Here is a 14677-nt window from a genome sequence, read left to right as displayed (position 1 = left end):
AAAGAAGGTGAAGGACACACCTTTAAAACCTGGTTTATGCTTGTTGTACTAATCAAAATGGATAAAAATTATCAAATCTAAGACAAGTGCACGAAAAACAAAACCTAGAACATTGTTCGATGATCTTTCAGGGCCAAACTAGATGATAAGGGGTGACCTAGTCATCTTTGAAGCATTAGGGGTGACCTAGTCAGCCCTGAAGGAATGAGTGTGACAATGATTTCAATTTCACAGTTTTGAAGAAAGCCAAAAAGTGTACTCAGATTTGCAAGTTGTTCGTCGATCTGATATCTGCAACCTATAATAAAAAAGGGTTTTTTTTTGTTGATGGGGGTTTTCCTTGGTCAAACTATAGCTTAGGAATTAACCTTGAATTGAAATAATTGAAATTGCATGAATGTAAAGTAAATATATAACAATAGCAAGATATCTTGAATCAAATGCAATATGCTTACTTCACCAACTGATCTGGATCAAGAAGATGAAGATGGATGGATGTAGAAGATACAACAAAGGATATTAAGTGGATTAAAGGAGAAATTCAAGATGGCTCCCTCAATTTCTTAAATTCTTTAATCCTTGATCTTTAATGGAGGATTTTATTGAAGGATGCTCGAAGACTTGTAGGGTTGAAAACTCGAGTGCTTGAGTGTGAATACTTATTCTTGTGAATGCTTGTAGGTGATAGATTATGGATGCTTGATGTGAAAATTAGAAAACAGAAGGGCTTATAAAGGGATCATAATTGACAAACTCTTGTAGGCCTACCATCCTATGAATTAACACCTCAAAGTTATCCAGACATGGGAGTTGAATAGAGGACCCCAAATAGGGCCCAATCAAGGACACATTGCATCCTTGATTCGCTCATTAGGGGTCACTATGTCCCTAATTGGTCAAGGTGCACTACATCCGCAACAATTAGGGCTCAAAACCTTTAGGATCCCAAAACAGGTCCTTGAGCCTAGAAATTAGGCATAGAGTTTGAAATATAGCCATTTCAGTGTGAAGAGAAGATTCCAAGTGATTAAATGAAGGTAAAGGAGACCCTAGGAGGATAGATCCTACTCAAGCTTTACACCATGAAAATAAGAGCTTTTAAAAAAGGATCTATTAGGTTTTACCCCAATTCCACCTAGGAGAAAGGACAAGAAAGGGAGGAAAGGAGAGGTTCAAGGAGATTGATGATCTTGCATTAAATAGGTGTTAAACGTTCCCTAAATTGGAGTTCTTCCAATTTAAGACAATACAATAACAAATTTTTTGACACTAGAAGATGTGTTAGAAGACCATAGACTCAAAAGAATGAACCAAAAACCTATAAAAGGAACATCAAATGGACATGATCTAATAATGATTCAATATGACACTAACATGCAAAAATGAAAATGAACTAAGTACATATACTACACCACTTTGAAAGCATTTTAAATCATGTTTACATGATTTTATTCATCATTGAGCTCTTTATTATTGAAAGAAAATATAAGTATCATGGTATAATTAAACCATGATGACCCCAGTACCTCTTGCATAGATTTTAATGTAGCAAGCTTGACAGGAATCTAGGTATAATTGAACTGAGATGACCCGAGTTTTGCTTACATGATCAACAAACATGAAATATTTTCCCCTCCATTTAGGAATATATATTTAGAGTTGAGGTATGTGTGACAAGTCATAATCAAAGCATTTATATGATAACTTGTTTGTACAATTTTATGCTTATTAGATGTATAAAGGAATATATGCGAAATCATCTCTATTAACTATTCATTCAACTTTATTAGAAAATAACTCACAAACAATAATTGTAATACCCCAAAATTGGCACATTGCCATATTAACCAACTTTGGTTTATTCAACTATTCCTAAGTCCTATTTTACTAGGCAATTCTAATTCTAATAATCGTTACTTGACCTAGTTGTCAAATGCAGAAAACCATAATTTTCAATAATCACACTATTTATTTAATTCTTAAGTATTGACTCAAATTAGCTACATAAACATATTGATTTAATTTAATATAATTATAAGTGTTCTACTTTAATTAAATTAAAATCACCTCTTTAGCTAATGTACAAAGTAATTTAATACATTTAATTTAATAAGATACCTCCTCTTTTTAATTATTCAATTAATTAAAGTTATTCAATTATGAGGTCATATTCTATTTTGTTAAATTAAATATTCTTGAAAAGGGATTAACTCAAATTATCACTAAAAAAGGAACCAATTAACTCCTTTTATCACTCAAAAAGGACTCAGTTAACTCCTTTTATCACTCAAAAAGGACTCAGTTAACTCCTTTTATCACTCAAAGGCAACTAGTTAACTCCCTTTTCATGAGGAAGTTACCTTTATGACTGGCTCTCCTCTTCAATCTTGATCGTCCATTTCGTTAATCTTGACCATCGATCACCTCTTGGATTCTATAAAAGAAGCTCTCCATTCCTCATTATAGAGGATGAATTTTGGAATTTGCATCGAATTTATGCCGAAATTCTTACTCACTTTTCTCACATTTGCATAGCTTTATTTCTTTCATTGCAATATCATTTAGATTTTAAATATGCATCCATTTAGCATACTATGCTTCTTCATTTCTTAGATTAATAATTGCAATTCTCATCTAGATTAATTGCACTTTCGTTTAATTGCATAAATCCTTCATTCTAGAAGTCTGGTTGCCTATTTCTCATTCTGAGAGCAAAGGAATAATCCTTCTAATTAGAAGACAATAGGTCACTCTGTTAGACTTTTTGAATAAACAATATAGTGATTATTTCAGGATGATCTCACAGGTAATGACCATGTTGAAGTGTATGTGAGGATTAGAGGCCCCCCAATTTTGCATATACAATAATAAAAATAAAATAGCATGCACCATCTTGGATATTCTAGTTGATGACATAAGGAAGTGATTAGCTCATGACAAAAGACATCCCATAATAGAATGAGAAACATGATAGCAATGCAAACAATATATGAATACACATTGTATAACAATCAATAGAATTTACTTGACATAGATATAAATTTCTTGCCAAAATTTTGGTTTTAATTTTGTTTGTTGATTATATTTTTTACAAGTTGAGTTTTTGATATAGGGAATAGTTCTTGATTGATATGTCACAATTTAGGATTCATCATTTTGATTTTATTGTAAAGTATAGTTTGATTTTGTTTATCATATGAAGGTTGTTTAACATGATCCAATTTTATCCTCTTGAGTAATTTTTTTAGAGATCCACTTCCAAAACTAGGTCAAGGACATGCCCTAGTTAGGTAACAAAGTGACTTATTATGAATGGAGAAAGACAAATGATTGAATATGGATTAAGAACAAGTGGAAGACCAAGCTATGATGGGATTTTATTAAAAGTATATACAATATGCAATGGATAGCTTAGGGTTTTATTATGAGTATCTATAGTTTGTAGGGTATATGGTAGGAGACTTATTATGGGTATATACAAATGATATGTGATACTAGATAAGTTCTTATAGATAAAGGAGTTATCTTTTCACAAATAGTGTCTGTTGCCAAGGTTTCACCACTTTCTTTTATTGTGCTTTTTCATTTTCTATTTTTTAAAAATATTTTTGATATTTTTGTATTTTTATATACCTTGCACTAGACTTTTAAACGTAAAACTTCTTAAGATACATTTTTATAATGGGTTCATCCAAGAAATCACTATATGATGTTGACAATTGATAAGCATTAGACATATACACTAATAATCATAAAATGACCTAAATAATTTGGTTCAATTTTTCCTTTCTTTCCACAGTCCTATTAATTATTAAGACTTTCACTAAGGACTAGATCATCCACTTGGAATTATCTAGACTTAAATGTGTTTTTGTACTAATGGGACAATCTTTTTTGATAAGCCTTTAAATGATCATAGGCTCTTCGTCCTCTCTCATATAACAATTCTAGTTATTGTAGTCTTAATACTCTATATTCTTCATTTGGAATAAGATCACATTATGACACTCAAATAGAGGATAATTCAATCTTGACAGGAAATATAGATTCCCCCCAAAAAGGAATATGGAGTAGCTCTAGTGGACATTCAAATGAAATTTCTATAAGCCTATAGTGTTGGATTGAGTTGGATAAGCATGTCACCATCATCATTGACACCATTCTTAAGAATTTTAACAACAATTTTATTAGATGCCTTGGCTTGACTATTTCACCTAGGGTAACATGTTAACAAAGGGTAAGCATTTGTATAATATCCCTACAAACTACAAGTAATCAGTTGATCAAATTGTTGATTTTGAAATCTGGTTACTTATTCCTCTTAATCAATTTAGTCAACTTAACAACAGGTAAGCATTTTTATAATATCCCTACAAATTGCATGTTATCAATGTTTGAAATTTTTTCAAGGAAATATGAGGAAAGGAACATTAGAACAAAACACTATTTTGTTATCAAGAAAATAAGCCTAGGAATGATTAGCATATTTGCAAAGACAAAAACAACTATAATATCAAATGATTTTTTTTTGAAAGACTCCCAAATTGCTTGTTATATCAGCAATAAATTAAAATTTTTATCTTCTCAAATTTGATCACAAGGATTAGTAGAGAAGAGTTTCATAGATTTGTGATCTCCTATCACATATATGCTTTGAACTCCAATTGCTACTGTACTCTATCAATTTCCAATTTTTTTTAACATAATTTATTATGGTATTTTTGTTGTTATTTGTAGCCAGACAAAAGGAAGACAGTCATGATATAGACCCATAAAATCTACGCAATGTAAAAGAGATGAATCGACTATCAAATCAAAATATGTGAGTCATATCTAGCAAATTCCTTGTGTGTACAGCATTAATTGGGGTAAAGGTGTTGAAAACATATTGATACAAGTATGATAAATGTGTTTCAGTCATTGTTTTGTCATTGATGTCAAACCTACTACTTACTAGTAAGACAATTGCTTATACGATTTAAGTACTATCATTTCTTTGATTGATGAAGAAGATTTGATCAAATGAGGTAATAATAACACCCAAAGGAAAGGTTGAGTTATGATATGAAAAAAGTACAAGGATTGAAGAAAATGATATTATAGTGCATTAATAATCTACTTAAGGTTGCAAAGATTGCTCACATTGATTAAGTTTAGAAGAACAAGTTAAACGAAGTTTGTCTACCAAGCTTAATCGAGTGGACAAGTAGGTGCCAAGCACAGCTAGTGCTAGCCAACCAAAAAAATCAGTTGGAGCTGAGCAAAGTCAATTTTAGTGTAAGTCAAGTAAAGTTTAGTTGAATCCTACCTAATCTAACCTAACCTTAAAATTGACAATGGAGCTTGAACAAAAAAATATCTTAATTCTCTATTTATAGAGATGGTTGGTTAGAAGAAAAGGTTGTCATGTGCAAGAACCTAAGGAAGACAAGAAGTCTAGGGTATTTGCTTCATTCAGTGACCTAAGAGAAGAGACTGCATTTGCAAACAAAGCAAGAAGGCTTAAGGGTATGGATGCTTGAAGGGTGAACAAGCTATTAGAGTTGAAAAGTGTGAAAGCTAGGCAAGATAGAGGACTAAAATAGAGATCTATAATCTGCAAATGAAGTTGTAAGTTGTTGTCAGATCACGCCTTATTGCTACTCTCTAATCATTGTATCAGTCTAGGGTAAATCCTTTGGATTAAGGTTGACCTACCACTCATTTGTAAATCCTTTAACAAGTGACATTCCAAGTGAATGATCTAAAGTCCTCTAACAAGGCTCACTTCGAATAAGGTGATTGAAATCCTTTAACCATGTCACATTTAACAATGTGCATGTAACCTTTAACATGGTTGGCCTTTCATAGGACATCACTTTAGGATAGTGAGAATGAGTAGCATGTTATTGTTGGTTTTTTTCCAAATTGGGTTTTTGTTGTGACAAAAGCTTGCACCCTTGTCCAAAGTTTTTACCTAAGGACAACCTTGTGAAACATGGAAACAACCTCCAAGTTGTGGGACTTGAACTATGAGGTTGAATCTCTGGAGAAGGTTGGCTTCCTTTGTTATCAGGGTGCACATAACTACACTTGGAGAGGAAAAGAGAGAAGGAATGCATGAAAGCAATCTACCTATTCTAACCTAAAGAGGTGATACACCAAAATAGAGTGCTTGAACTCATCTCTGCACATGAATGCACAATCAACTAGTTCTAGCCTCAAAGAATATAGATTTAGACCTTGCTTAATTCAACAATTACATGTAAATCAGAAAACAAAAGAATGGTATAGGAAGAACTCCACTTAATATCATTCAAATGTCAAAGTAGATACAGTCATTCAAATTACTAAACATAGACAAAACATTAATTAGAGGCAAAGAACCTTGCACAATGTGTTAATGGCTAAAAGAGACTTAGCAGAGGATTACAATGGTTCAGAGGCATGAGAAATTACAATAGTACACATGAAGCAATACTAGAGAATTCAGAAAAAAGATCAACAACTTACAAAGATTACAAAATTTGCCTTTATAGCTCAGGCATAACTGAGATTTTTTCTATCTTAAACTAAACTCAACCACTACCATTTAAGATTGCAGAGAACAATCATGCAAATCTAGAGAAAATCGTATAGATTCAAATATAATGAATTCCAATATTTTACGAAACTAAGCCTTGAGAGGATAGAACCGATGCCATTAAATCACTCTAACCAAGTAGATGGATAAAACTAGAGATGATGGAGTGTTTTCCCTTATTCATTGGGCACAACATTCATTGGAGAGTGGTTGAAATCGATCATGAAGATTGAATCATGCAAGAAACCCTATCTTTCTCGCTTCTGGCTCAACAAATCAACAAAGTCAATTGAATTTTGCAATCAAGATGGGAAATGTGGGCCAATAATCCTATTTCATTTTTCCACCCCAGCAAAGTCTCAGCGTAGTTGACCATATCAACTTATCCACCTCAACACCCACCTGACACCCTTCAGAAGAGTGGACCCCACATGTTCTCAGCGTAAGATTAGAACCCGACGAAATTCCCTTTACGACCTTATGAAATCTGGCTTCATCGTAAGATATCATGTCTTCATCTTTGGCCTTATGATCTTATGACATCCTTGATCTTACGACATCTAGATCTGACAACATCCTTTGACCTCTGTAGCATCGAAGCTCAATCTTTTTCCATCCACGATCCTATGACATCCTCCACTTTGTAACATCGTAACACTAATTTTTCTCCTTCCCGATGCTATGATAAAAGCATTTTCATAATATCAGAGATGACCCCTTTAGGGCTTCCAACCACTCGACTAGTGTTTAAGCTTTTCTATCTCCTTTTTCGATGCTACGACCCTCTGATCATATGACATCCCAACCTTACGAGCACGAGGTAACATCAAAACCTTTGAAAATTTTCCCTATGATCTCCTAATCACATCATAGCATCGTGAACCTTTTAACTTTCCCTCCTGATGCTACGCCATATCATATTATCACAAGACCCTTGAACCTTATGTTTTACTTTACCGATTCTACAATGACCTTGGCTATTATGATCTTACGATGGACTCCCTATCATAGCATCTCATCTTCATAATTTGGACTCCCCAATCTTATGGACCTCTTCACTTTGTAGCATCATAGGCCCATTGACTTCCAGCTTCTGACCATATGATATTATATTCCATGGTTTTCTTTTTAATATTAAAGCACAAGAAGTGACCATTTATCTTTTGAATTCAAATGTAGTGATTTTGGCGAGAGGGCAAATTGACCAATAGTTTCCACATTAAATCATTGTGTCAAATGTGTTATTAAATCTATTATGTTTCATGTTTACATTTCTAAAAATTGATTTGATAGTAACCTACAAGTTTAAGTGATTGCATAATCTAATGGATGCATGCGTGATGAAAATATTTTATGGATATGGCAAGGCTCACTCCTAATAGGGTGATTGAAATCCTTTAATCAGGTCACATTTAACAGTGTACATTGTAACTTTTAATAGGGTTGGCCTTTCATAGGGCATCACTTTGGAAGAGTGAGAATGAGTAGCATGTTACTACTAGTTTTTTCCAAATTGGGTTTCCAAATTAAATCATTGTGTCAAATTTGTTATTGAATATGTTATGTTTCATGTTTACATTTCTGCAAATTGATTTGACAGTAAACTACAAGTTCAAGTGATTGCATAATCTAAAGAATTCCAACAAAAGGTACATTTCTCTTCATTTCTTCACCATTCAATGCAGCTAGAAAGGCCTATTTCAAGGTTGGATGAGTATGGTTTTTTTTCCATAAATGGAAGACACAAAATGATGTAGGAGCATCTTAGGCTTGCTTGCAATCTTGCATGTTTGGAGGGATTTTGGTTAAGTATTGAGGAGCATCGAGCTTGGATTCTAATGAAGATATCCTTTCATGGTTTGGGATGTGTTGGAGACACATTGGAGAACCTTTCCTCATGATTTCATAGATGTATTGAGTTGAAGTTTGAACTGTTTTTACCTTGTTGCTGGAACTATTTTTTTCTGGTTTCTAGGTGCCTATTGCAGGCCATATAACTAATTATCCTTAATGAATGAGAGGCTACAAACTTCAAGGACTGAAGAGGACATAGAGTAGTATCTATGATCCAAGGCACAACTTCTAATTCATTATAAGTTGGGAGATATGAAAATTCTCCTAAAGTATCAATTTCTGACAGACTGTGTGACGAGTTTCTGTGCATGACTTTCAAGATGGATACACACTTTTCCTTTGGGAATAAACCTTTATGCATTTAATGATTTTTAGAGGACCTAAAGTACTACCGATGATTCAAAGCATGAGTTCTAATTCAATAGGAGCTAGGAGATATCGCAATTTTTCTTGGATATCAATTTTTGGACATTTAATTGTTGTTGCAAGCAAACTTGTGGCGATTTGTATTTAATTTGTGTTCTAGGCTGACTTGTAGCTTAGATTGGTATAAGCAGGGCTCTTGTGGAGTCTTTCAGTCATTCAGTGGGGATGGAATGAAGGATAGATGAGAATTTGAAGAGCTAGAGCTGTGACTTAGGAACTAGAGGATCTCTTGGTGGACCTACGGGTACAAGTGTGGATTCTTCTTGGTGTTCTTATCTAGTTGTGTATCAGGACTAGCTGAGATTAGTTTGTAAGTTAGATCTTGTTGGATCTTGTATAACTAATTTTGTAATTATTATTTTTATTTGGCCCTAACTCGAAAGGCCTTATAGGCGGGCATATTGCATGTAATCAGTTATATTTTATGAACAAATTATTGTAATTTGGTATCAAATCTTGCATTGTTGCTTCTTGTTGTTGTGTTTCCATTGTGTGGTTGTATTGATGGGGGATATGACATCTCTTTGGGGATTCTCCTACCTTGCACTGCATTAGGTGGTATCAAAGCGAAGGTTGTTCTTGAGTGTGTTGACAGATTGCCAAGGTTGAGGTAGTTTACACAAGGATCTACGAAGAAGGTTGATCTTGTGGCTAATTAATCTTTTAGATTAATGGATTTTTTGCTTAGGGTTTGCTAAAATTTTGGAAGATGCCTCCAATAAGATTGGACCCTAGGGCAATTAATGATCTTAGTGATGCTATAGAAGGACAAATCTCAAAGAAGGTTAAAGCAGATTTTGTATCTAAGATGGAGGAGGTTAAAGCCAGTTTCAAATCTTAGATAACATTGATGAAGAGTGACATGATTGCTAAAATTGTAAGTGCTTTAGGTGGTGTACCTAGGCATGTGGGTATTGAAGGTAGTTATGAAGAAGTTGTCGAAGACTTTGAAGTTGCTAGATCGAGTAGTGAGGGCAGAAATGATCATGTGGAGAGACCTATTGGAATTAGGGCTGGTCAGTTTGCTTGACCTGGATCTCAATTGAAGCTGAAGCATAAGATGGAGGTTTCTAATTTCTTAGGTACTTTGAATCTTGAAGACCTGATTGATTAGATTGGTGAATTGGAAGACTACTTTGAGCTTTAGGATATTGAGGATCCACTCAGAGTAAGGTTAGCACAGACTAAGCTGAAGGGACATGTTGCTCTTTGGTGGAAAGAACTACAAAGAGATAGAGCAGAGAAAGGTGAAATGAAGATCACTAGATGGAGGTTGATGGTGACTAAGTTGAAGGCAAAGTCCATTCCTGCTAATTATGAACTTGAGTTGTTTAAGAAGTTGTTTAATTTGAAGCAGAAAGATATGACTGTGAAAGATTATACCGAGGAGTTCTACAAGTTGACTATTCGGTCTAGGCATAAAGAATTGTCAAAAGAGAAGGTAGCTCGGTATATTGATGGTTTGAGATTCAATATTTAGGATGAGGTTGGTATGCTGAATATTTCTTCAGTTGAAGATGCTTATTAGTATGCTTTGAGAGCAGAGGAGAAGCTAAAGAGGAAGAATCAAGGTAGTTCCTGAGGGAAGGAGAAGCAGGACAACTCAGCACAAGCTAAATTGAAAGCAAAAGATGAATCAGAACCTATTGAACAGAAAAGGAGGATAGGTGGAGGTGGGTTCAGAGGTAATTGTTTCAAGTGTGGTCAAGAAGGGCATAGATCTTTTGAATGTCCGATTGGAAGGACAATTGTTGTTGTGAATGAGGTTGCAGTCCAAGATAGTCAACTTGAGAAAGGAGAGAGTTTGCGAGCTCGACAAGTATTAGTTGGTGAGAGGACATTGGATTCTTGTTAGAGGACTAGTTTGTTTAGGACTTGTTGTAGTCTAGTGGCAAAATTTGCAAGGTGATTATGGATGGTGGTAGTATTGATAACCTTGTTGCTAAAGAGATGGTTCAGAAACTTGGTTTGAAGAGAATAAGAAATCCTTATCCTTATAGGATTGGCTAGTTACAAGGTGAGCATGCTTTGGAAGTGAGGGAGCAATGCCTTGTTGATTTACAGATTGGGCAGTATAAGGATCAAGTGTTGTGTGATATTGTAGATATGAACAGTTACTTGGTAGACCTTGGCAGTATGATTGCAGGGTTGTGCATGATTGTGTTAGGAATGTGTTTACTATTGAGAAAGGTGGTAGGAAGTTTTCCCTGATTCCTTTGTAGAATGAAGAGCTTGATAGGAGGAACCTGAGTATTGGCAGCCGAGTTGAGTTGGCAAATTTTGAGAAGGTTGGAAGCAGACCTATGGAACACATGTGGTGGATGTGAAGAAGAAAAAGAAAAATAAGGGAAAGAATGTGCAAGTTGAAGACTTGGAGGACATGTATGTGAAGAACCAGTTTGGGATTTATTTGTTGAATCTCAAAAGATGTTCTTCTAGTTACTAGAACATATTTTTGAACTTGGGGTGTCTGATGCAGGAGCATCCTAGGCTTGCTTGCAATCTTACATGATTGGAGGGATTTTGGTTAAGTATTGAGGAGCATCGATCTTGGATTTTGGTGGAGCTATGCTTTAATGATTTGGGATGTGTTGGAGACACATTGGGGAACCTTTCCTCATGATTGCATATAGATTGGATGGATTGAGTTGAAGTTTGAACTATATTTACCTTGCTGTTGGAACTGTGTTTTTCTAGTTTGTGGGTGCCTGTTGCAGGCCCTATAACTAATTATCCTTAATGAATAAGAGGTTGCACACTTCAGGGATTGAAAAAGGCATAGATTACTCTCTATGGTCCAAGGCGAAAGCTCTAATTCATTATAAGTTGGGAGATATGGCAATTCTCCTAGAGTATCAATTTTTGACAAACTACGCGACGGGTTTCTATGCATGACTTTCAGGATGGATGTACACTTTTCCTTGGGGAATCAACCCTTTCACATTTAAGGGTTTGTAGAGGACCTAAAGTACTACCTACGGTTCAAAGCATGCATTCTAATTCAATTGAAGCTAGGAGATATCACAATTTTGTTCAAATATCAATTTTTGGACATTTAATTATTGTTGCAGGCCGACTTGTGGCATTTAATTTATGTATATATATATATTTAATTTGTGTTTTGGGCTGACTTGTGGCTTAGATTGGTATAAGTAGGGGTCTTGTGGAGTCTCCTTTTCTTCAAACCATTTGGTCCCCAATTCAAGTCGGTCTGATTTGATCTCCATCTTCCCCTTTATAGTTGGCGTTTTGCGATGATTTAATTCAGTACTGTCTATATTATCTCTTTTGATTTTTTTTCGGAAAGTTTCTGTCTCTTCAACTTCTTTCTTGGTGGGTAATTGAAATTTTATATTTTGTAGGCGAAAAATTTGGATGTCGATTTTGTTGCTGTTTTGGGCCTTTTAGTACCATGACAAGTCGAGTAATTTAGCCATATTAGGCAATGTGTGATTCTGGCTGAGAGGGTCTGCTAATCACGCAACGATGGAAGATGCTACATTGTCTCGGCAATACAATTCGCAGCAGCAGCCACAGATGTACAATAATGGAAGGGGAAATGTTGATCAATTTGACAGGAATTATTCTCAGCGACAACAAGAACAAGAGGATTTGGCCAAAGACATTAATGATATCGAATTAGAACGTGCCTTTGATCTAAATGCTCTTGTAATTTTCTTATAGTTAATTCCGTGTTAAAGTTTCAGCATTTTTTATTGACATGTTCTGATTTAGCGTAATTATTTTCCTATTAAATTGGTCCTGTCAACAGAAATACTTGATAACCACAGGTGGGCATATCAATGTGATGTGCGATCGATTTATGAAGTTTGAAAAAGAGCATTTTTTTTACCCTCCTTGGTGATGCATCACTTGTTTTCGAGGCTTTTACCTGTAACTTTTGCAACTAGTCACTTCCAGACTATCATATTAGAGTCTTTTTTTAAAAGCTGATAACTAGTGATATTTTGTTATTTTGGATGATGCCGTAGTTACTTATTTAGTGTAACAATGAATTTCTTTTTGCCAGTATCTGCTAGCTTGTCCAGGTATAGTTTTCGAGGCTATATGGGTTGGTGCATGCGTTCACTATTAGGCCTCTTGTATTAGATTATGTTTTCAAACAGTCAGGCATATGGTTATGATGAGCAATCTCTTGGTTTTTATTCAATATAAGAACTAGTATTCTTGATTTTTCTCTGGAGGTGATTGAAGGGCGTTGGTTGACATTGCATGTACCCAGTTTTAAGGCCACCAGTATTGGGGTCTGAATTCATACAAATTAAAAAATCATTTTCGTTGCATGATGGTCTGTTGTAGGCTAGATTGATCTGATCTCAAATTATGAAGCTTTTATTGTACTCATGTGCATACAATCTACATTGTAAGCAATCATTGATCATGGACTTTTTAAGTTCTTACAGCCATTACAAACGAACAATTTGAATTTGCACCATACTGCAATTCGAAATATATTATAAGGATTTTTTCTGTATATATCCATATGCCTTTAGCATTGGGGTATGTGTTTATAGACGTACCCAGGTAAATGCCATCAGGAAGAGTGTCAATATTTAGACGTATACCCTGTTCAAGAACATTAGAATTAGAGTTATTGTTTTCTGAGTTGTGGTGTTATTCTCTTGGGCCTATTTTTCCAGTTGGATTGAAACTAATTTTGTGCATACCTTTGATACTGGTAACACATATTAAGAACACACGAAGTAATTGTAAATGGAGATTATTATTTGCCTTATTCAAGGCATATTATGTAAACTTGGACTCAACTTGTGCTCCAGGCCAAAATTTATTAACTTGGAAAAATCTGGCCAACTTAAATGTGATTTAGTTTTTCATTTTTTATTGTGGAATTTTTTTAGGCAAAATACAGCTACAAAATATATCAACCGAGTTTAGTGGGGAGTCTGGGGACAGCACCCCTTTTGGTGTTAAGGGGCAGCACTTCTAGTCGGGTATTTGAGGGAAATATTCTTAATGGGCGTATGAGCAGCTCTAGTGGGCTTTGGGGGTTTCACACCTAGCTAGTTGCCTGTTGTGATATATAGCAGGATCAAGGGGTGATGCCTCTGCCACCAAGCCCAAATGAAGACCTTCAAAACCACACAGAGCTTTATGGTGCACACCATTTACATAAATATTTAAATGGCAAAAAAAATGTCTGTCAAGCCAAAAGAAAACATTTTTGATTTGTAGCACGAGTTGCAGTGATAGGCTTTAGTACCTTGCAAGTATTTTCCACAAATTTTGGGCACACTCACCAGAAACTTGCTGACAGAAAGTCATGAGTTTACTCAGCAAAAACTTAGGGCACAAAACTAATGATGTGATCAAGTTTGCACACAATGTTTCAAGTCTGTGCACATAGAATCCAAATTTAGATTAGGGAGGATCGTGTGTCCAATTGGACTACCTACTAGAAGTACATGTAAAGTATTTGACAATTGCCAAAAAAAACACAGTTGTTGATAACCAGTAACAACTAATATCTGACAACCATGCACAAGCTCAGAAGTGATTAATGCATATTGGACACAAAAAGACTAAAACATAGTTGGACACAAAAAGACTAACATGACATCAAATCAAGCTAGAGTGACATCATTCCATTGAAAAAGAAAAGGCGGAATCTAAGTTGATAAAGAGAGAGTAATATTATTCAGATCATGTATATTAGGGAAGCTATCAATATTTTTCGGTGGCATTAACAACATAATCAAAGCCTAACTTTTTCTCAACAAAATACTAATGCAGATTCTTGGAATGCTAAACTTCTAATGTGTTACTTTGTTGGAAGTAGAAGGGAGAGCTTACTAA

The 14677-nt window shown here is 34.9% G+C and overlaps 1 protein-coding gene across 1 annotated transcript in view; it reads left to right on the top strand.

The window, feature by feature from the left end:
• Positions 1 to 12213: 12213 nt before the first annotated feature.
• Positions 12214 to 14677, top strand: part of LOC149559349 (uncharacterized) — a 125116-nt gene continuing 122652 nt past the window's right edge. Inside the window, 1 exon segment of the mRNA XM_089831359.1 lies at positions 12214 to 12511. Coding sequence (XP_089687485.1) covers positions 12329 to 12511 — 183 coding nt within the window. The 5' untranslated portion in view covers positions 12214 to 12328.

The sequence above is a fragment of the Cupressus sempervirens genome, chromosome 5, assembly GCF_028749045.1.
Source record: "Cupressus sempervirens isolate cs-2001-9-10 chromosome 5, ASM2874904v1, whole genome shotgun sequence".
Classification (NCBI taxonomy): Eukaryota; Viridiplantae; Streptophyta; class Pinopsida; order Cupressales; family Cupressaceae; genus Cupressus; species Cupressus sempervirens.
Note: the sequence above shows the minus strand (reverse complement) of the source record. Positions and strands in the feature narration are given on the sequence as shown.